The following is a 23,183-nucleotide window of genomic DNA, read 5'->3' as shown; positions in this document are numbered from 1 at the left end:
TTTCAAACAGGTGTGTTGGAGCTGGTTGGAGCTAAACTCTGCAGGGACAGCGGCCCTCCAGGACCGAGATTGGTGAATCCTGAAGTAAGTAATTACAGCAAATACACAAAGTTCACGTACTGTCACCTCTTGATGACAATTATGGTGGTTTACCTAATAACGCTAATGTGTTTATACTTAAAAAAAGTGGTATTTACAATTATCACCCAAAGAGATTGGTTTACTTGGGCCCATAATGCACCAGGTGACCACATCCAATCTATATAATCAAGGCCGTGTCCCAAAAGCACACTGGCAAGCTGTGATGTAAGGGCTTTCAAGTTGGCAAAGCTATCAGTCAATCCCCGGGATTGTGCCATGATCATCATCACCAGGCAATGTGTTGCCAGAAATGCGCTGAGAGACGGAAAATAAGTGAGAAAGAAGGATAGTGCAAGAAAATGAGCGGGGTGGTGGGGTGGGAGAGGAAGATAGAGAAACAGAGATGGCCGGAGGAAAAGGTCCTTCGACTCTGTTCATTCTTTAATGGATTCCGTAAAGGTTAGGTCTTCGCCGCAGTAGCATGTGTAGCCCACCGAGACAGATAAGGAGCACAGGAACCCGCAGGGCCATTTCCTTAAGAATATGGTTTTGCCATAGACTGAATTAACTGCAAGGCCAATGGTGAAAACATCAGCCCGGGGCGGTTTCTTCAGCCATCAACCGACGGAGGAGGAGAAAAGTAGCAGCAGACCTCTAAATGTAACAGGCGTAACATACTCAATAACACAAGCAGCATTCACAGCTCGCTGATTATCAGACCACACAGCACTTGTGGTGACAAGAGCCTTAGGGCACTTCCTTTGGAGAGTTGCTTCTGTGGTGCTGCTCGCATGTACTTTCTTACTCGTTGGACGGCTCAAATATAGCAGAAGGAGACTAAAATAACAGACAATGCTGTGCACAAGGAGGAGGTATCTTTGGCATCTCTCACCGGTTTTGTTGGTGAGCCGGAATAGCACACTCTTGTCGGGGATGCCACAGACATTGCGGACAGAGGCAGTGCATGTGTAGTTAGCGTAGTCCTGAGGACGCAGGTTCTTTAACTTCAGGATCTTGGTCTCACCCTGCAAGCCAAGAAGATGATATTGTATAAATCAGGATCTCCACGGGTTTTGCTTCAGGACACAGATTTTACATTAGACATCAAGAGGTGATCCAACAAAGTACCAAAAAGTTTAATATTTAAATATTATACTAATATGAATAATTGGTGTTATTTTATAGCTAATATTTTTTTTATTCAGGATTTATATATATTTTAGCTCTATGGAGTATTTTTGCTTATATTTTGTTATGTTCAAGTCAGCATTAGAGTGATTGGTGCTCTCTTTGGTGAGTTGCTTCCATTTCAGTGAGTATATACAACTTGTTTTGATGTAAGTAACTCTATATAACCTTTTTAGTTTGCGTAAAACAATGCTAAATACAAATAATTAAATGCAACTAACCATATAATGGTGCTAATAAATAAACTGACCTTTTAGAAGGGAGGAGGAGATTTGTTGTTGATCACATTAAAAAAATCATCTGTCATTTTGGTAGAAGCAGCCAAATAAGTTAACATGAACAAAACACGGTTTTCATCACTTAATGTCCAATGTAAAATCTGTGTTCAGAAGCAAAACCAGTTGAGAACCAGTTTATTATGGCAACTGTGCACTTCATAAATAGTGGCACTGTTTGATACCAAAACCTTCTGAAGATTCTTGGCTTTTGATCTGCTTTCTAACCTGAGATATTGACAGAAAACTGCAGTGCATCAGCTTCATAGTCATAGTTCTGAAGGGGTTGAAAGATAAAGAAGGCTCTATTGAAAATAACATGTAGTATCTCCTCTAAGTGCACAGACTAATGTTGCATGAATTATTCTCTGTGGGGAATAAGAAGAGCGAAACAGGTCCAGAAATACCCTGCATCTTATGACTAATTACCAAGACAGATCCACTCTGGGCCAATCACTGTGCCATATCGGATATGGCAAAGCTGTGTTTTGAAAGCATTTTTTTTTAACTGTCATTTCTGATGTGCATCCTTCTGGACCAGATAACACTCACAATGTCAAACTGATGCTCTCTCTTTGTCTCTCTTGATAGCTGCGACAACTTTGATGCAAGAGCAATGAAATTCATCACATGTTTTCAAGCAAGCCAGCCTTTCATAAAGTTATCTTATATTAAAGTTATCTAGTATTAAATGTCACCATTTATGCACACTATATAATCTATTTTTTATATTACAAACAAATAAATATGATTCCATTTAACTGAAGTCCAGTGCGAATATCATATATTTTGCATCAATCAAGTGGTTGGGAGGAGATGAAGAATCCTTTTCACACATGAATTGGCACCGCTGAGTCCATTGGGATGTGCTGGAGTAGACTTTACAGAAAGCTTGACTCTTGCATTGACAAAACAAGATTTTGACCAAAAATGGATGCACCTCTTGATGGAAATAACACCACAACATTTATTTCCATCAATTTATCCCAATGTCTTACCTGTGTGAAGAAAGGCTCATAGATCTCCACACCCTTGTCCGAACCTTGGGACAGGAACTCCCTCCCTCGTCTCCAGCTGTACCGCACTGGAGGGTTTGAATTGGCAGCACACCGCAGGAACACTGTCCTCTCATAGTAGAACTGCTCCTTTGCCTCGCCTATACTTTGATGGACCGTCACGATGGGGTCATCTAAATCTGAAATGTAAACAGATGGGTTGGTCACGCTCACGCTGATCTAGCATTGCTCAAATCACCCTGAAAACCGCCAGGAGACTTCTGTAGAGATAGTGGTATACAGAAATAGCCATCTAGAACTCGGTATATTTAGAAACTAGGTATATTTCTGAAAAAGGCTTCAGTATGCAGACATGTAGGACAGAAGTATGGAAATGACAGAATGTAAATAAACAGAAAACTAGGTTACAGGTAAACAAAAACATCCATTTTAGCTTTATTTACACCCTACATTTTACATTAATATTCATGTCCCAATTCTAAAAAGTAAGCTCAATTCAAATGCATATGTCACAGTGTTACAGATACCAGGAACAGTTGTGTGCCACTACTAGCATTAAGTTGATGCTAAATATACCTCAATAATGTGGAATAATTCAAACATTATACTGTGATATATCTGATTTTTCCCTGTTTCTTTCTTTGCTTCGAGATTGAAGGCACAATTTGTTGAATTGCTTAATGAGCCAAAAACGACCTAAATTAAGAAAGAAGCCCATAAAAGAATTGAAATTTACTGGAGCGCAAATCATACAGTAGCCTATTATGGTCCAATACAGACATAAATTGCTTTGCACATTTTTAATACTTAACTCATTAAACACCAGTTAAAATGATTGAGATCCAATGCAGTCAGGTAACACTTTACAATAAAGGTCAAGGAATATATGTTAACATTAGTTAATGCAATACCTAACATATAACATATAACAATGAACAGTACATTATCAACCAACATTAATAATGTGTGTTAAATTCTACATATAATAATACATTAACATTTCAGGTTATATAAATTAACAATACTTAATGTATAATGAACAATGGTATACATTTAAATGATAAAAATATTATTTATAAATTAATATCAATCTGCATTAATAAATGCTGTACAATTGTTGTTTATTGTTTGTTTATACATTAACAAATTATACCAAATTGAATCAATGTGAAGTGTTACCTGAAATCTCTGTATTGGTATATAAAGATCCAAACACTATTCACCTCTCCACAAACCATACAAGCATTCACAACAAACATGATGTCTAAAATGATGGACCACGTCGGAGGCCTTTATTTTGGCATCTGAATTGTGAGTATTTTTACAACTATAATTTTTTTCAAGAGCCACAATAATTACAGTGCTTGAGTGAGGAGCCATGTGCTTTTAGACTGCCCTCAAAGCAATGCAATTTTAGAGAACTCTCAGCAATCAGTAAGCTGTGCCTTTCAACATCTTTCTTTCTCCTGCTTTAAAACATTAATCAACCTGTCCGATAACAATTTGACAGACAGCATTGGTACGACTCATTTCCTGCGTGTCAGGTTATATTTTTAATACTGAACCACAAATTAATTCATTGAACGTCAATGGGGTCCAGAAAAAAAAAAAAAAACACTATTATATGGACAAAAACATGTTTTTGTTTGTTATGTTTCACAAAACAAAAAATGACATACAGGTTTGGAATAAAATGAGGGTGAATAAATGATCACAGAATTGTCATTTGTGGGTGAACTATCTCTGTCATTTGAAGAAAAAAAATGGATCACTGGATTCAAGGTTTCAGTAGACCACTTTGGAACAAATATAAACTTGAATGTAATCAATATCGCTATTGCCTATCTTGACCGCTTTAAACTAATGACTAGTGAGTGCTGCCACGCTTAGAGACAACACGGGCACTCCAAATCGAAGTACTCAGTTGTTTATCGGCAGTGTGTTGGCTGTTCTTTATCAATGACATGTATCTAGGCTTTGATCACTGCATCAGGAGTAGCATGTCTCTGATCGATAAAAGCAAGTGCCCACCAGCGAATAGTCCACCATGAAGCTGGAATAAAAATGACAAGCTGAGGCCTGTTCTCTAATTCAAGGGTAATGACTTGCTCCTCATTGTCTCCCCACGGCAATGCTGCCTGTCATCGTCCATCGCTCCTTCTATTCATCTCTCTGTGCTACCGTAAATCACTTTACAACATCTATGGCTCCTCCGTGTCTGTAGGGAACAGAGGCAACACACAACTTCTTTTTTGACAGGTTGTGATAGCTTTTGATGGTTCCGATAGCAGAGGAGTAAACCTTTGAAACTTGGAAAAATTCAGGAGCTAGCTTACTGACAATGATGTCTCTTTGAAGAATAATCCTCATTTTCATTTCACTCATTCATTAAACCTCTCATTTTATGCATTTCGTCACATATTCAAAGCCATGCATTTGATTTCAACAAAGTCTACGGTTGCCAAAACTTCAATGAGAAGTGCCTTTAAGTCGATAATGAGGCCATGTTGCATCTCTAAGAAAATAAAAGTGTTCACAGACTCAGAATGATGACGTGTATGAGTGCAAAACTCTTTGAAAGAGACATAGATGAGATATGCTCTTATGATGAGTCACATAAAAAAACTCACTGTCTGGCTTTTGATGCCTAAGAAATGTGCTAGACAAGAAATACAAGAAATAACACATGCTCCATTAGAGCCCTGATAATGTAAGTTTGACCAAATCAGAAGTACTGTAATTAATTTCAAACATAAAGCCGTAATGAAACATCTGAAGAGGTAAAGGTTTCCATATATCATAGGATACACATTAATATTGGCACCTGGACATATTTTTTTCTATTTTCTCAGTAGTTTTGCATGCATGTTTTTCTTCAGTTGTTAATATAAAATATAAAATGTAGCTAGACTTAAAATGGTTCCTTATACTGTAACTTACCACAATATATTATAAACAGTATATCAATTGTATACTATTGCTTAAAAGTTCGGGGTCAGTAAGATTTTTTAAATGTTTTTGAATAAAGGCTCAACAAAGGACGCATGACTGAAATGACTGAACAATGACTGAACAGTAGTGTATATTTATTAACTTTGGAACAGTAGTGTATCTTTATATAAATATATCATATAAATATTATATGATATATTATTTTACAAACTATAATACATGTATTATAAATATAATAGTATATTAATTATTATAATATTTCAAATATATAAATATATCATATACGAATATTAAAAAATAAAATGTAAAAAATCTGGTTAAATTTCACATATAAAGCAAAGCTATAGTAGATGACTAGCATAACTAACTACAGATAGTGATGGAAATAAACTTATATTATAGCAATAAAGTAACATGTATTTATTAGTAGTACTGTATTGTTTCCTTAAGCTCTTCCTTGTGTCACTGTCCAGTCATTATTTGTTATTGTGTCCTGTATCATTAAATGACACCATAAGTGGATCAAATTTTCTAAGCAGCTATTTAGCATTTACTTTTATTTACTTTTTTATTTTACTTTTATACCTACTGTAAACTTATTTTAGGAACATTCATTGCTCAGGGGCACAAAGGTTGTGGCTAATGGCTAGCTCCTTAAGAGGCTGAGATTTAGTCACTATAACACCCTGTTTTGTTAGTGAATATTGTGCCAAAGAAAGCATGTAGAATATGCTTGGAATTTGCACAACTGTCTCACTTCGAGCTGCATAAAGCAGCTAGTGAGAGACACATTAACGCTTAGAAAACGTTCTGGCCCATTATAAACAATGCTGGAAGGTCATTCGGCCATGATAAATTATTTAGATTACTGTGTCTAACTTTTTTTTTTTTTTTTTTTTTTCAGAGAAATGGTTTTGAATAATGGGCACTCATAATAGCTAAACAAGCAAGGGATAAAAAAAATCCTTTTTTTTCTCAGTTTTTTCATAATAATGAAAAAAGGAAAGAGAAGTACAAATTTGAAAACAAGTGTTCTATTAACAAGCTTAAAGGTATATAATTAAAAATTAGAGGTCGACCGATAGTGGATTTTACCGATACCGATATTTAGGTTTGACCGTACATGCCGATTATTCAACCGATATTTTTTTTTAATGGATATTGGGATTAAAAACAAACATAACACTCCAAGTAAAACAGTGCTGAACTGAAATGTGCTAAATGAAATAAATATATAAATATGAATATATTAAAATGAGAAGTTCTACAGAACAAACTCTACAGAAAATAATTTAAACATTAAAGAAGATGGCCATATTTAAATATCTGCAAAGGCCAGAGCATTTTAAATATATAATTGTAGACCTATATTACATGTATAGTCTCTCACTTTATTTGCTTCTATTTTAGAACACTTGATGACTATCTAATCAAAATAACAATATGTATTGTAGTGATAAAAACAATAACTGAAATCGAATGCGTTTCTAATTTGTTTATGTTTCTGTCGGCTACATGAACATATAAATGTTGAGAAAGCAATCACGTCACTAACTTTAAATATTAAACTAATGAATGCATAAAAGTGACCAGCTGGATATAAGCTAATGCAAATAGATGGTAACAATTGCGACAAAAAACATTTGGGTCAGGTTTGCGTGTGTTTTTGTCACATTGTTTAAAAAAAGCAACATATGATGGCAGAGCTTTCAGCTTATAGATTCCCCTATCCTAGAGAGAGTGAATTGCTACTAAGTGCTAATCTGTCTAGATATGTAATAAACATTTTGCAAAAGAAAACCTCAAAAAGGTTAATTATAGATAAAGACAGAAACACACCTGTTCACCGGTCATTTTCCTCAGCTGTAGGCAAAGGAAAGTTTAAAATCAGTGCTTCTCCCGGGAGACTATAGCGCTAAATTAATCCCCTAGCTTAGCGCCATCTACTGTTTTAGAAGAAGAAGTTGCTCAACTGCATTTGTGAGAAAATCTGCCTGGACACATTTGTGAGAAACTCGAGCCGAGAGATCTCATAAAAAGCCAAGTGTAACAGACAGATATGCATTTGTATGCTCTAGATTTGGTATTTGTTCAAAGGTTACATGTAATTTGTAGGATGTGTTACTCCACTGCATTTTCGCTCAAATTGACCATTGTACTTGCACATTGCTTTCTGTTTGTTTGCGAGTCAAGTTTTCCTTTGCAAAGCAGATCGAATTTGTTTGCGAGTCGAGTTTTCCTTTACAAAGCAGATCGAGTTTGTTTGCTAAATGCTGGATTTGTTTGTTTAATTATGGCACAATATTAACTCTATAGTAAACAACTCAGCCAGTGATAGTTTTTATTTGTCCTCTACAGGCCGCTCTCGCTCTGTATAATGCCAGCAGTCTCTTCTCAGCGCTCTCATACTGTGTAATGACTGCGCACACTTCTCAGCCGATCCAGCAACGGACGCAACCCGGAAAAACTATCGATGTGGATTTTTGCCGATAACGATAGTTCCACCAATTAACTATCGGTACCGATATATCGGCAAAACCGATGAATCGGTCGACCTCTATTAAAAATGCTCAATTAAAAATCCTTAATTGTAATATAAATAAATATATGATTTGATATAGCATATGCTTAAATGCTACAATCAGAAGGACAGCACTTTTTCCTTTTCTTTATTAGTTTATAAAATTTGAGGTGACAATATACAATCAACAGTGAAACCAGAGGTGCAGCAAACACTTTTGCTTATAAGTGTCTTTCCATCTGCTTATGTGATTTGTAACTTGAGGATTTAAGTGAAGAGCTGAATCAAGGTATGCATCTAAAGAGAGACGCAGACACAGTCAGCAAAGGCTAATACCAAGCTATGACTTGCAAGAGTGTGCGTCAAGTGTGTGGTTTTCTGCCGACGGGCGGATGAGCTTGTTAACTCACAGTACACATCCACTCGGATGGATTTGATGGCGGGAGTGCCGAGTCCGTTCTCAGCCTTACAGTAATAACGACCGCCCTGGTGCCTCTGGATGCGGGTTATGCGCAGTGTCTCGTTGAATACGCTGGAGTCCTGGAAGCGGTCAGTAGCACTGCCTGCTGTCTTGGTCCATCGTATCTGACGTGAAACAAAGAGAGAGAGAGAAACAAAAATAACATCAGCTTGAAAAGAGAATCATAAGCTAGTGGTTTAAAGCAGTCAAAGTTCACATCTCCTTGTCTGTCTCTGGTGAAGCACATTGGCTCATATATCTTTAAACATGGTAAATAATGATATAAAAAAAGGCAAAATTATTGTTGAGTTAAAAAGTTAACATTGAACAGTGTTCTTTTAGCATTTTTTTAATTATTATTCACATTCTATTATGGTATTTAATAATATTTTTATTTTTATTTCAATTTTAATTTTAATTTTAAACTTCTATTTAACGTTATCTATTTCTATTTAACTTAAACTTAAACAATCCAGATAGTTGTCAAGGCAACACTTCCAATTTTCATTTAAGTTTAAGTTTTTCATCTTATATTTATATTTTATTTAAATTTGGCCAATGGCATCAATTCTTCATAAAGTGTGTGCCTAAAAACTGCAGCACACAAATGGAGAAGGCTGTCTGCGTCCCACAATACTACACGCCTCTGCAGATTACACCTACTACAAGTTACGTCTCCCACAAAGAAACAAGCGGGTGTCATTGACTAAAACAATCTTTTGAAGTAAATTATTTTATATTTTATGATTGAAATGTTTGTAAGAGGAGCTTATATTGCTTTTAAATCTTATTAAGTATGAAATAACAGCTGGAAGTAAAACATAAAATAAATGATACTATCAAATTATAACAGACTCAATAACAGACTACAACAGTAATTATAGTTAAAAACCTACCCTCCACACCTAAACCTTACCCTAAACCTACCCCTTCCATAAGGATAAAAGTGACGAGGAAAGTGACTTTTTTTTTAATTCAAGAAATATATGCAAAATACAGTTATAACAGTTCAAAAACCATTTATATGTAAAGTCAGATAAATATTTACATACATATGAAGAGGACAAATAAAAGACAAGGGATAAAGAGAGAAAAAATGTTAAGTACCATACATTTTTTATAGGGAAACAATACTAGCAAGAAGAAGAGGGAGGACAAAAACAATCAATTTATGAGAAAAAGCTGGTTAAATCTGACCTTCAGTGCCATTACAAAGGAATTGTTCATATTGTTTCGGGAATCTATCACAATTTTTTCATTGGTAGATAAACTAAAAATGTTTAAGCTGTGAGTCTATCAAAAAATGTGAGAGAGTAGGAAGCAAGCCCATCAATTTCTGTTTATGGATGAAAAAAATTGCCAAACAAAATAAAAGAAAGTTGAAAATATATTCTTTAGGTTTGTTGGAGTCAATGTAATAACAAATAATGTCTTTCAGATTGTGCATAGATGGGGTTTTTATTGAAATAAAATGTTAGACCAAAACTTCTGAACCAATTTGCAAGAATTGAATAAATGTCATTATCATAAATATATGATAAATTCATAAATAACAAAAATTAATAAATTCATCTTTGTGACCACAAAATGTACAAGTACTAGGAATATCAACATATTTGGACACTGTTGAATTAACAGGGTATATCTTATGCAGTATTTTAAAGTGAACTTCTTTGGACTTGTTAGGAATAAAATATTTATGGGGCAACAACCATGCTCTTCTCCAGTTGATTTTTCCAATTAAGGCAGCCCAATGGGATCTACCACTAGGGCAAATTTGTTCTCTTTTCTGAATCATCTGGCGGATATGTTTGCTAATGATAATACCGTCCAATAACAAAGCAGACTCCTTTGTATCTTTCTAGTTATTCTTTAAAAGGAATATGGAAGTCATGGACAGTCATGAAGCGTTCATTAGACATGATGTTATCAGAATTGTCAAATAAAGAAAGGATATAAATTAAACCTCTATTAAACCAACTGGAAAAAAGACAGATTTGTTCCTAACAGTTATATTCATATTATTCCACATAGGAGTTTTGTGTGGTGAGAAACTGTGGATGTAACACAATTTCCATGCAAGAAGACCCTGCTGATGAAAATTAGAAAGTTTAACCGGGAGTTTATTATACATTTTAAGATAAAAGGGAGATCTCCGATGTTATTAAAGATATAAAAAGGAATAAAAAAACATATAGAATTTGGATTTATTAGACATCTTCTAATCTAATTTATTTTAAACACATTTATAGTGTTTCACTTTCAGTCCCCCAACACTTCTACAGTTGGAAGTGAGGAAAGTGAAGTAGAAGAAGAGCGGTACTAGTAAGGACATCAGCGATTTCAGAGGGAGGGTCTCTGATAACATCCTATACTATAAAATATCTACATAGAGACAGCATAACTTTAATAAAAATGCCAGCAAAATTCCAGATATGAATTTTCCCCACATGAGATTTTATCTTTTTTGTTTTTATATTAGAATATATATAAGCAATATCACACGAACAAAAGTGCTGCATGTTTTTCCCGAATATCAGCACGATTGCAAATTTAAAATAATTGTAAACACAGTTTTGTCCATTTTGACTGTTTCTTGCTCTATTTCATGAATGAAAATAGTTCAGAACAAAGCAGAAGAGTTGCGTCCCCCTGCAACATACAGAGTGGTGGTTTGTTCCATCATTTCACTGTGTAATGAGTTTAATGAAAAATAGCAACTAAATGACTTAAATGACTTTAGAACATTTCTAACTGTGATGCTACTGTTTACGTTTAAGTTTTGGCTTGGAAATGAGCAAATACTCTGCCACAGATCTGATCTCCAGATCAATACATGGCATAAGCTGTATTTGGACGGTAATTATTTCTCAGCAGGATGTCTGTAAAACAAAATCTGTATGTCATGAATTTGGATGCCAATTAATTCACAGAGGACAAAGGAATTCTGTCATCTGACAGCCTGGAAGTTTATTTGATGTGGTCTGTCTTGGTATATACTACAGGTTTATAAATCAAACTTTATTATAAGTGGCCCATCTCTAACATGATTTTCTCTAATACAAGTCCCCATTTTTCAAAATAGCCTTTTTTGCTTTCCATATCACATAGTGTCAAATAGTATGGCTGTGAAACATAGATATTTTTTTTTCTATCGATTCATTCTTGTAAACTCGTCAATTCAAAATTGATTTAAATTATAACACGAAGCTGAAGCGTGTCTGCAAACAGCAGGAAATTCAGCCCAGTACACCAAGATTTTTGATTCGGAAAGCAGTTAAATCACTGTCTACCAAAGGTAAATGTTGAAATTATATCATGTTCGCTAATGGAATACATTTACAGCCTGAATAGGACTACAGACTATCAAAACAGTAAATATATTAAATACATAAATGCCAATTTTTAAAACAACGTGACTATTATTGTCTTACTTAATTGCCTCATTAAAATGTAATATGGCAAACATTTTTCATGGTAAACAAACAAACAAATATTGTGTACATCTCAAATTGCAATTAGCTTACATTTTTGACATCAACACCCACACACAAATATAGTATAACCCAGAAGAAAGCATGGAGAGATGAGGGGAAGAACGCAGCACATGGAGCTCAGCCGGGCATAGAGGAGAGAGAGAGAGAGAGAGAGAGAGAGAGAGAGAGAGAGAGAGAGAGAGAGAGAGAGAGAGAGAGAGAGAGAGAGAGAGAGATTCTGTAGCTCCCTCTGTGTACACTCTATCTGCCAACCAGCCAGACAAGTGGAGCAAATTGGCCATTCAGGCCTGGCTTGGCCTTACCGAGTCCTGAGTGAGACTTACTGTGTAGATGACCTACATTACAACAGAACCCCCCTTTATCATCCCTGCTGCTCAAGAACCTCAGAGGCGGGAGCAACTCAGCTAACAAAGATCAAAGCTCCGCCTTCCTCTTGCAAGTAGCAACTTCTCCTTCACCCCAACTATTAGCCCCGCTCTTACTAATTGAAAGCATTTTCAGCTTTGCAATTTTAAAAGACTACGCACTGCTTCGCCTACACTCTTAAAAATTAAGGTTCCAAAAGGGGGGTTTCACAGTGATGCCATAGACCAATCATTTTGGGTTCACCAAACAGCTCTTAAAGAACGTTTTAATTATCTATAGAACCTGTTTCAAATATAAAGAACCTTTTTTTGCTGTGGAAAGGTTCTACAAAGACCCTTGGGTGCCAATAAAGAATCTTCATTTATAAGAGCGTGGTCCTCGGTTTTCCTTTCACGAAGGTCTATGAAGAAAAAAAAAAAACAGCGGTTTGAAGCCCAACAGAGTCGTAACCTTTGGAAGTGGCAGAATGAAATCCATTTCATGCTTTGCTGAGGATGGAGGGTGGGCAGATTTGTTTACACACGTATTGGATGTTGGTCGGGAATAACGGCGTATTGGAACTCGTGGGGCTTAGATACGCCGGCTTTCTTTGTGAGCTCAGACAGGAAATAAGGCAGCTAAAGAAAAGTGCTTAGCCCTGTACGTCTGCATGTATTGAGGTGGGCTATAGCTGACAGCGCACAAATAGGAATTTCTACTTTCAGAGGGGACAAAGTGAAACTGAATAATTCTTTGTGCATTATGTGGCAGCAATTCAGTACAACACGTAAGAAAAGATGACCCAGGCAAATCCTTAAGACTTATTGTACTTTAACTTCCTTCATTTAATGTATAAATTCGCAACTTTGGGAATGAATGAAATAAAAAAGTAGGACATAAATCAAAAACCTCTGTTTTATTATTTGTTTCTGTGTTAGTAGAGAGCATGACTCAAGCGATATTTCGGGGTAGAGAGTGAAAACAATTTGACAGCAGCCCACAGTCTTCACAACCAAAGTGTCTCCATAAATAGTCATACAACAGTGGAAATGACAGTCCTCCAGAACCCATGACATGTAATAGAAAGGAAAATATTGTTTCAGAGTAAAGGAAGGAAAGGAAATCTTCAAATTACAGTTATTGTAACTCAGGATTTCACTTTAAAGGTCTAGTTCACCTCTGAAATATCTGTCCTTAATAACTAATGTCCCTCCAAACCTGTATGACTCTCTGTATTCTGTTGTTTTGTCCATACAAGGAAAGTCAATGGGGTCCAATATATTTGTTTTGGATTAATTTTATCCAATATATGAAAAAAAAAAAAAAACTAAAACGTTTTAACATCATTTTAACACACAAAAAATATATATTTTGAAGAATATTTTAATTTTATCCATAAACAGAAATTCAATGGGGTCCAAGTTTTCAAGTGTAAACTGAATCCATGCAACTCCAATCTTCTGAAGTGATCCAGTTACTTTATGATGAAAACCTATATTTAAGTGGACATTCACTAGCAAATCAAATCAAAGATCAACAATATCGTGACACATCAATAACAATAACAACAAACCTCATGTATGGAACTCTTTCATGCTGCCTTTATGGAGCTTGAAAGTGATGGACAATGACTTTCACATTCATCAAATATCTTATTTTTAGTTCAGCAAAAGAAAGAAAAACGGCATAAGGGTGAGTAAATGATGACAGAATTTTCATTTATGGGTGAACTATCCCTATAAAGGATTTGGTAATGTCATAAAATAGGTGTATATGCGACCCTGGATCACAAAACCAGTCATAAGTCGCACGTCACGAGTATATTTGAGGCAATAGCCAACAATACATTGTATAGGTCAAAATTATCGATTTTTTTCATTAGGATGTTAAGTAAAGATCATGTTCCATGAAGATATTTTGTAAATCTCCTACCGTAAACATATAAAACATTTATTTTTGTGAGTGAATGCAGCACAATCGCGAACATAAATGGATTATTTTAAGGCGATTTTCTCAATGTTTCAATTTTTTTGCACCCTCAGATTCCAGATTTTCAAATAGTTGTATATCGGCCAAATATTCATATCATAGCAAACCATGCATCAATGGAAAGCTTATTTATTCAGCTTTCAGATGATGTATAAATCTCAATTTAAAAAAATCGACCCATGTGACTGGTTTTGTGGTCCAGGGTATAAAACAAATACCACAAATTTGTATAAAAAACAAAATAGTAACTATGAAAAATGAAGGTACTTTATTTATTTATTTTTTTTTAAGTACAAACATTTTTCGTTCATCCTCATAAATTTGTCAAGTCTGAGATTTCTTCCCCTGCCAGCATTAAGTGGATCAGTGCCACGGAGCGCCTGAGCCAGAACGCTGATGGGAGTTCTGTGACGACGGGCCCAGTGTCAAATGCAGACAGAATGCGCCCATAAAAAGAGCTATATATAGCCTCCAGCCCCCTCAGTCTATCATAAAGCAGCCCTGGGTGTATCTTTCTCTGGCCCACTCACTGTCTGTGGGATCTATGGGAACTGGTTCAGTAATGGAAGAGCTGAAACAAAGAGTTGGTGAAACCTTAGACAGGAATGTTTTGAGGGTTTACGTTAATTACCGATTAATATGCTTTGCTGCATGGTAAGAAATACATCTAAGATGACCCTGTTGCTAATTTTGAAGAGAAAAAATCTGGAATAGAGCCATAAATAAAACTGTGGTAATTAGGACACACAGTGAGTGTGTCTGGTCACAATTCGCAGTGCTAGACAACGGACAAGACCAGTATAAATATATTTTTTGTCATATATCTAGTTGTGTGTCATTTTGACTCATATTTGGTCAATTCACTGGTTGGTCCTGCTTCAAAGTTTAAATAAAATATAAAATAAAAAACTAAATACAATAATATAAAATAAAACAAAACAAAAAAGTACTGTCCATTATTTGTATTGTGAACTATCCATGTAACAATACACAAATGCAGCTTTAAATTTAAACAAGTTGACAAGACATGATATCTTGTGAAATGGCTTGGGAAACAATCAAATTCAAAAAAGTAAAATCTGCCAGAATATGTTGCTGGGAATAATTCTGAATGGACGTCAACAGATAAAGACGTTTATGGCCAGATGGAGTAGTTACGGCATTAAACAGCAGGGGCTAAAGAGCTCCTGCTGAACTTGAACTATTGGTAGCATATGTACTGTATACACGCTTGACTGGGACAATTATAAAAAAGTAAAAAATTTAAATTTGTGATGTTAAAATTTAGTTTCTAACAATTACACATGGTGGTCTTCGATACTTCATCCATTTCATAACAAAACTTTATGATGTTTTGTTTGTACTGTCTCACAGAACTGAGCTGTGCAGGTACCCAGTTTAAATTTTAGATAATAAATGTTCCTGTAGTACATTTACGACAGCCTACTGCATTACATGATAGAATAGGTCCAGAAAGCCATATTTCATGTTTACTGTCATTAACGGCCCAAAAGCAGAGATGGGAAGACTGCTTTAAAGTGGAAAAAAGTATATAATTCATTAAAAATCTTTCCTTATTTACACTCAAGGTAAGGGAGTCAGCAAAAGTCGGAGATGAGATGAGAAGTGGCACAAGTTCATTTATTCAAAATGAGGCTGCCAGCAAAAATCTTCCTATCTTTCTACAATGAAGACTGGGAGGCAAATGAAGCACAGAACATTCAAAATGCATTAGGGTTTTCACAGCCAAAAAAAAAAAAAGTCCTCTGCATGAACCAACACAACTCAAAACGTGCTTGCGTAAACAATTAAAATAACAAACTGCCTGAATTTTAGTCATCAAACACGTAATTTATAAGCATAAATTGATCCATAAATTGTATTTTGGTTGAATTTGATAGTGTTTATGTTTTATGTAGGACACAAAACCTACAAACCAAACGCAACAGTCGGGTTCTGGAAGTATAAATACCATTAATTTTCTCCATAAGAGAATTGATTTTTAACAATAAATTATAAACCTTTAGGCCGTGTGTCCACCAAAGCGTTTTTACTCGCGGCTGGCGTGTTTTTTCAATTGTTTTCCATGGGAGCGCCGCGTTTTTAAAACGCAATGAGCGTAGCGAGGCGCTGAGCGTTTTTTTCACGCTGAAGCGCCGAGCGCTCGGCGTTTTTTACAGGTCGCCGAGAGTTGAAGAATGTTCAACTTTGGGTAAAACGCAGCTGCGCTCATCACTGTCACTTTTTACCCAACCATCCAATCACAGTGGAGGAGGGGTGGGACTAATACCACACCGACCAACCGCCACATTCTGCTTGTACAACGTCAACAGATGACAACAAGAAGCATAATAACGGAACAAAATCATTTAAAACAAGCCAGAGAAAATACATTATATTGTATCGACATTGTTATGTAGAATCAACACAGAAACAAAATATGTGTGAAATGAGATACTAGTAACACTCTCGCGGATATTCCGTATCATAACAAGCAAAGTGTTTCAACTGAAAAAAAAACGCAACGCTGCCAAAACGCTCTCAAGCACCCACAGATAGGCGTTTTCAGCTGGCTAAAAACGCTTTGGTGGACACATGGCCTTAAAGATAAACCTACTGTGAGGTTGTTAATATATGGTATATTGAAGCCATCAACATGCATAATTTCTGCCTTATTTAAAAAAAAAAAAGAAATAATCAAATAATCAATGATAAATTCCTGGTGATAAACTACATTACCCATGATGCCCGATCACGACAAGGAAATCACGCCAAAAGAACCGCCCACTCCCATATTTATATTTCTCCATTGTTTTCAATTAGATAAATTACAGCTGTTAAGTACACAGTCGTGTACCTTTGTCTTTTTGTCTGATTTTCAAATACTTTTTTGCTTCAAATCAGTTTACAATGTTGAGATTCACCTCATAGCTGGTTGGTGTGGTTCACAGCTTATGACTCTTTAACAAAGACTTCTACACCATAACTAGACCAGCATACAAGCAGCATATATTTATCACTAATATCTCACTAAATGTTTTACCAGTGCCCAATTTTGTTTTACAGCTATTTACGACTAACTTGAGAGAGAAAAACTAAAAAAACTAAAAACGGCTCCAGAAGTGATATGGCCGATTTCAATTCACAATACTTCCAGGGAGTCCTACGGCATCGATCATCTGACATTAAGATGAATGGGAATGTTACCAGATAGATTTCTTCAGGTAATATAGACTTTCTTGCTCCCCTCCAGGTTTGGGGCACATGTGGTGGCAGCTTCTTCCAGTGGCTCTGCGTCCCAGGGCCGCATTGTGCATGCAAACCGCCGGAGGAGAGATGCACTTAGCACTTAACGGCAACGGTGACGAGGCACCATTACCTTCAGGTGTACCTCATCCCACACTGCCCACCCTATTCATCTCTTGTGCCTCTGCTCCGGTCAGGAACCTGGCTGCAGGGCAGCGAACAAAATGGACAGCGCGGCTCTGATGTGAGGAAAAGAACGTCACAGGACCACTAAAAAATGCAAACTCCTTACAGAAAGTGTGTAGAATGCAAAATGAAGGCTTACCTCAAAACTATGACACCACAGCGCCAGGAGGATTTTTTTAGCAAACATTTAGATTTTACGACTCTTCCTAGCTTTCTGAGGTCTGACAGTGCTCCTCAGGGAATCACTCAGCTCTTCTGCAGTCGTGCAGATTCAGTGATTTCCCTCGTGGCCGTCTCTTCCCCTGCACTAACTCAGTGAGACTGCTCTTCCTCTCCACTGAAAATGCAGCACTGAGACCAAGATGAGAGGCGTAGAGTGCTGCCTATCTAAAACAGCACACAGGCTATGGGACTGATAAGCCCTCTGCAAGATATGGCGAGGAGTGGGGCGTTGAGAGAATTAAGACCACTTGAGTGAGGGTGAAATGGAGAGTACTGCAGCAAGTCCAGGAGCGTAACAGATGAATGATACATACAGGGAGTGCATGAAGTAGAAACACAGAATGTTGTTATCATCCTGTGATAATCAAAATGTTATATTATTCAGGATTATATTGCGTCCTCTTGAGCTAAGAAGCATAACATTGATTTAGGATGCACAGTAGCAACGGATATAGCATAATTCCTACCTATTTTGTCACTAGCTCATATCTGAGTAACATATAGGGTAGAGGAGAGTAGAGGAGAATGGTATTCCTACAATTAAACATTTCAGGATGAGAAGAAAGCAACTGTAACATAGGACGGTAGGAAATATGACTTAAAAATTCTGCCCCACATTAGGGGTAAGCTGCGTCATGACAAAGAGTAAGTTGAATCATTGCGGAATACTTGAATAATTTACATCTCAAATAAAAATATGAATATAAATGAGAAAAAGCAGTTTTCTAAAACACAATCCGATTTCAAAGTCCTATTTGCCTACAAATTATTCACATTTTCACAAACGCTCAATATTCAGAATATTTTGGTAATAGCATTTGTAATATTATTTCCTGCATATGGATACAAAACTTCACACTTTACCCCTAAGATACCATTTTGGAAATTCTTCATATATAATTAAACTAAATTTAATCAATATAAACTAATTTAAACAATTTTATACACAGGCAATTCATTAACTTGTGTTAGAAAAATATATTTTGACAATATATATCATCTTTATACTTTGACATGCAAAAAAACAAAGTCTTGCCAGAGATGGACTTCGACTTGTACTTCGACATGCAAAAAAATTCTTAAAATTTCTCATCTGCATCTCTGGCAGGATGTTGTATATGATGGACTTGCATGTGAAAAACGGTGCAAATTTTCTATATTTAGGAGGCGGCACATCTTACCCTGCTCACTTCATTCTGTGCCAGTCATCACACTCTATAATAAATATACTAATAAGTTCACTGAGAATCAAATTCTACTATATTGTATTTTTCAACACCACAGAATGTTTTGTACCTCAAATTTCCATTCATTTTCATCTATGTAGCACACTTTATAAAGTTATTTTTTCTTATTTAGATTTATGAGGTAGGCCTACCCTTTTAATTCCACTTCCTTGACTCTATTTTAATTCAGAATAAGATAGAATACTTGCAATATGATTCCAAACGTGAAGATTTATAATGGTATATATACCATTGGTATATATGGTATGAATGTGGGAAGTATGAATGAAATTCAAATGTACTACATCCACCATGTTGTTACTGTCACATGACGTGACCTGCCAGCGTCAGTTGCGTCGTTTCACTTCCATTCATAAATCATCTCCTGTGGCCTCATGGGATAGTAAAGTCCATCACATGATGGAGTTTTGGTTCCTTGCCACAGTCGCCTTTTTCACCTTTGGCTTTTGGCTTGCTTAGTTGGGGACACTTAATATTCAACAATATTATTGATCTGCCTGCTTTGACACCATTATATGATTATACCATTACTGTTTTCTTCAGAACGGCCTTATATATAAAAATATATAAACTTTTTTACAACAAAAATTAACCATCACTGAACTTACTAAAGCTGGACTATGACACTATTTTCTTCTGTATCTGCTGTACAGCCGAAACAAACTTTGTTGCATTATTTTCCTGTTATCACTGTAAAGCTGAAACAATCTGTATTGTAAAAAAACTATATAAATAAAGGTGACTTGACTTGACTTAACTTCAGAATCTCTGTGGAAGTAGTAGGGCATCTGGGTACTTTTCATTTACTTTTTTATGTATTCAGACATACTCCTCTGTTGGCGTACTGTTTTCTCGCATACTAGTTGGGAAGTATTCGGTTTTGGACACAGCGAATGAAATTTTCAAATTAAAATCTTGTGCAAATATCCCATCTCACCCACTAGAAGTCCTGCGATGATCATGCTGATGATGGAAAAACAACAAAGGTCAGTAAACACAGAGAGCCTCACCTGTGGCCGTGGATGGCCAGACACCAGACAGGTCAACTCCAAAGTCTCCCCCTCCCGGATGGTGTACACCCTCTCTGTGTAGCGTTCCTCCTCAATGTTGCATGCGTGACCGGAGTGGATGATCCGAACGTTTGGGGGAGCTGCATTAGGGAAGAAATGAAAAAGTGATATAGTTCAGTTTGCCGGATCATTTGAGGTTGCATCATCAACCAGCCACACTGCAGAAATCTGTCATGGAGGGAAATAAAATCCCTGCCACATGAGACTGATGCTTTCAGCCAAATCAAATTCAAGGTGAGGCACTGCAATCATTCACCTCACTGTAATTTGCACTACACCAGTTGCTCTGTATGTAGAAAAATATTGGACTTGCATTTCCAAGCAATTTCACAGACAAAAATACCCTCATCTAAGCATTACCTTATAGTACATCTCGAAGATGTGTAGGCGACTGATGAAGAAAAGTGCCTGTATTATTGATTTCCCCTCTAAGCAGGAGAACAGAGCTCGCTGCACTGCAGTGTGGTTGCTTGATGATGTTTCCTCCACTAATATCCATTTACCAAGCACTTCAAGGATGCTATTTTTTTTAACACAAACTCACATATTCTTATTGATGCCAATTCAGGTTTTCCATTGTTAACTGCATTATTGTAAAGATTCATTACAGTGATACAGAAAAAAGTACCACAGTATCTCTAAGCTTAAATTGAAGCCACTTCAATTCTTATAAAAATGCATTTTTAAACGAGTGAGTGAGCAAGCACCAGTTTTACGGAGTAACAAAATGAAAAGTACCAACGCAAGTAACGTAGTGAAGGAAAGGGGGCAAAAAAGACAATCTCAATCACAACAAGGAGATAAAGGGGCGGGAAACATATAAAATGACTGAAGACCATAAATAATAAAAATGACACAAGGACGTTATTGAAACTCTAACTTTACTTAGCTGATTATTGTTGATTTGAAGACATGCAAATTTTAATAAAGGATAATAAGATTTGTTTGTCATAAATTTTGAAACCGACTTTTAATGAATCAGTCAATTGAATGATTGAATGAAATTATAAATTAAATGTATGTTAATGTTTTAAGAACATATAGCCTCAATGTAGTTAGCTACTTTTTGTTACTATATGGATCGATACAGTTTCAAAGAAGTTCCCCAACACTGGTGAGCACTGTTATGACCCTATGGTTTTGCTATATTTCTGTTGTTTTGGGAGTGTCTGAGTGTGTCTGTCAAGGAACATCTTCTGATTTGTTCCTGGAGGCCTGATTGGTGCACAGCACTTTAAAAAGCACGCCATCACTTCCTCTGGAGTCATCTTGTGTTCAGAGCAGGGAGAGTTTGATTGCATAGAGCAGAGTTTGTGTCAAGGTTTTAAAATAAGTTTAAGTTTAAAATGTTTTGTTTGTTATTTTGGCCCAGTGCAGCTCCTGAATCTAGAGACCCAATTTAAGACAATAAATTCATCATTGTTGGTCCAAACTCACTGCATTCCAGAGTCTTTCATGTTGCACCCTTTTCCCTTGACGGGGCGTAACAAGCACAAAGAAGTTATCCGGACTGACACCACCTGGAATGAAGACATCTCAGAGATCTAATAGTGCTCACCAGGCTACTGCAAAGAGTTTAGGAAATGACAGGAAACTGTGCCAAAATGCATTGTGTTGCAAGGTCTCCTTCTGGATGCCAGATGAAACAAAAGGGGGGAGAAAAAAAACACATACAAAAAAGCATTCTCTTCCAGTGTGCCAACTGCCTGCTCTGCATCGTCCTAGTTTTAGTCCTCACCATCTATTTTTAGAAAGTCAGTGTCTATCTCACAACCCACCATATGACTGTGCTAATGTCCTTCCATATGACGTCAAGAATTCAGGAAGCAGACATCACTGAACAGGCCTCAAAGGGACACGCAGAAGGTGGTCTTTGGATTATTATTGATTAAAGAGGCAGCATCGAGTGCTTTCTGACGTCTACACTACGACATCTGGATGCTCCCTGCAGACTGGAGACCGCTCATATATGCAGAGGTGGATTATCTTATCTATATGAGTTACGCGATAGCGTCATGAGGGAATTATTTGACATAAGCATTACAAACAGATATTCATCTCAGGCATCTCAACATGCCAGGACATATCATTGTTTGCTAATCTTTCAAGTGTCAACACAAATGCACTCATATTTTCACACCAGACCAATGTCCTAACATGCGTTTAGTACACCCTACTTGAGTCATCTTAGAAATTATTTTTAACATACATTGCATTGTGCTTTTCCAGCTAAATGAATAAAAATAAGTGTGAAAAAAAAATACCTTGGCCAGGGCTCACTTGTAAATGAGATATCTATCTCAATGTGATTTTCTTCCCTGGTTAAATAAAGGTATAATAAAAAAAAGTAAAAAAAAAGTATGTCAACATATTCTAGACTTGTGATGGTGTGGAATATTTCAAACCGAAATGGCCGCTGCTTTGGTTACTGGTTACTGTAACAATACCCTCATGTCATGATTCGATACATATCACGATACTAAACTCACCATATAATATTATTGCGATACTCCAAGACATACGGTAAAAGGTTAACAAAAAATTTACTGCTGATATTATTTTAAATATATATAGTCAGTGACAGAGTGCAAGCATATTGGTCTAAAATAATTCTGTATTTTCAGAATCATGAATATTTGTATTCTAGTGTCACTATTGTCCTGTGCATTGGTTTACCATCACCAAGTCCAAACCTATTCATTTCCACCCCCAATGAAATAACAAATTTAGCATTTTAATAGGCCACTTTTTACTGGTAACTTTAGACATTTGGCATTATCAGGACCCACAAATATTCCCCCATTGCATTATTATACCTTTTATTCAACATTATAGTAGTTTAATGTAGTACGGACACTAAAACTCTGTAAACTTGAATTTTTTTGTAT

The 23,183-nt window shown here is 36.2% G+C and overlaps 1 protein-coding gene across 2 annotated transcripts in view; it reads right to left on the bottom strand.

Annotated features, from left to right (window-relative positions):
* mdga2a (MAM domain containing glycosylphosphatidylinositol anchor 2a) overlaps positions 1-23,183 on the bottom strand; it is a 142,042-nt gene that overhangs the window by 80,282 nt on the left and 38,577 nt on the right. For both annotated transcript variants that reach the window (XM_084096782.1, XM_084096783.1), the window contains exons 2-5: positions 20,236-20,375; positions 8,444-8,618; positions 2,543-2,739; positions 974-1,106 (exon numbers count right to left, since the gene is read on the bottom strand). In XM_084096782.1, the coding sequence (XP_083952908.1) occupies positions 974-1,106; positions 2,543-2,739; positions 8,444-8,618; positions 20,236-20,375 (645 nt within the window). The remainder of the gene's footprint in view (positions 1-973; positions 1,107-2,542; positions 2,740-8,443; positions 8,619-20,235; positions 20,376-23,183) is intronic.

Source organism: Abramis brama (assembly GCF_963993115.1).
Source record: "Abramis brama genome assembly, chromosome: 21".
Classification (NCBI taxonomy): Eukaryota; Metazoa; Chordata; class Actinopteri; order Cypriniformes; family Leuciscidae; genus Abramis; species Abramis brama.
Note: the sequence above shows the minus strand (reverse complement) of the source record. Positions and strands in the feature narration are given on the sequence as shown.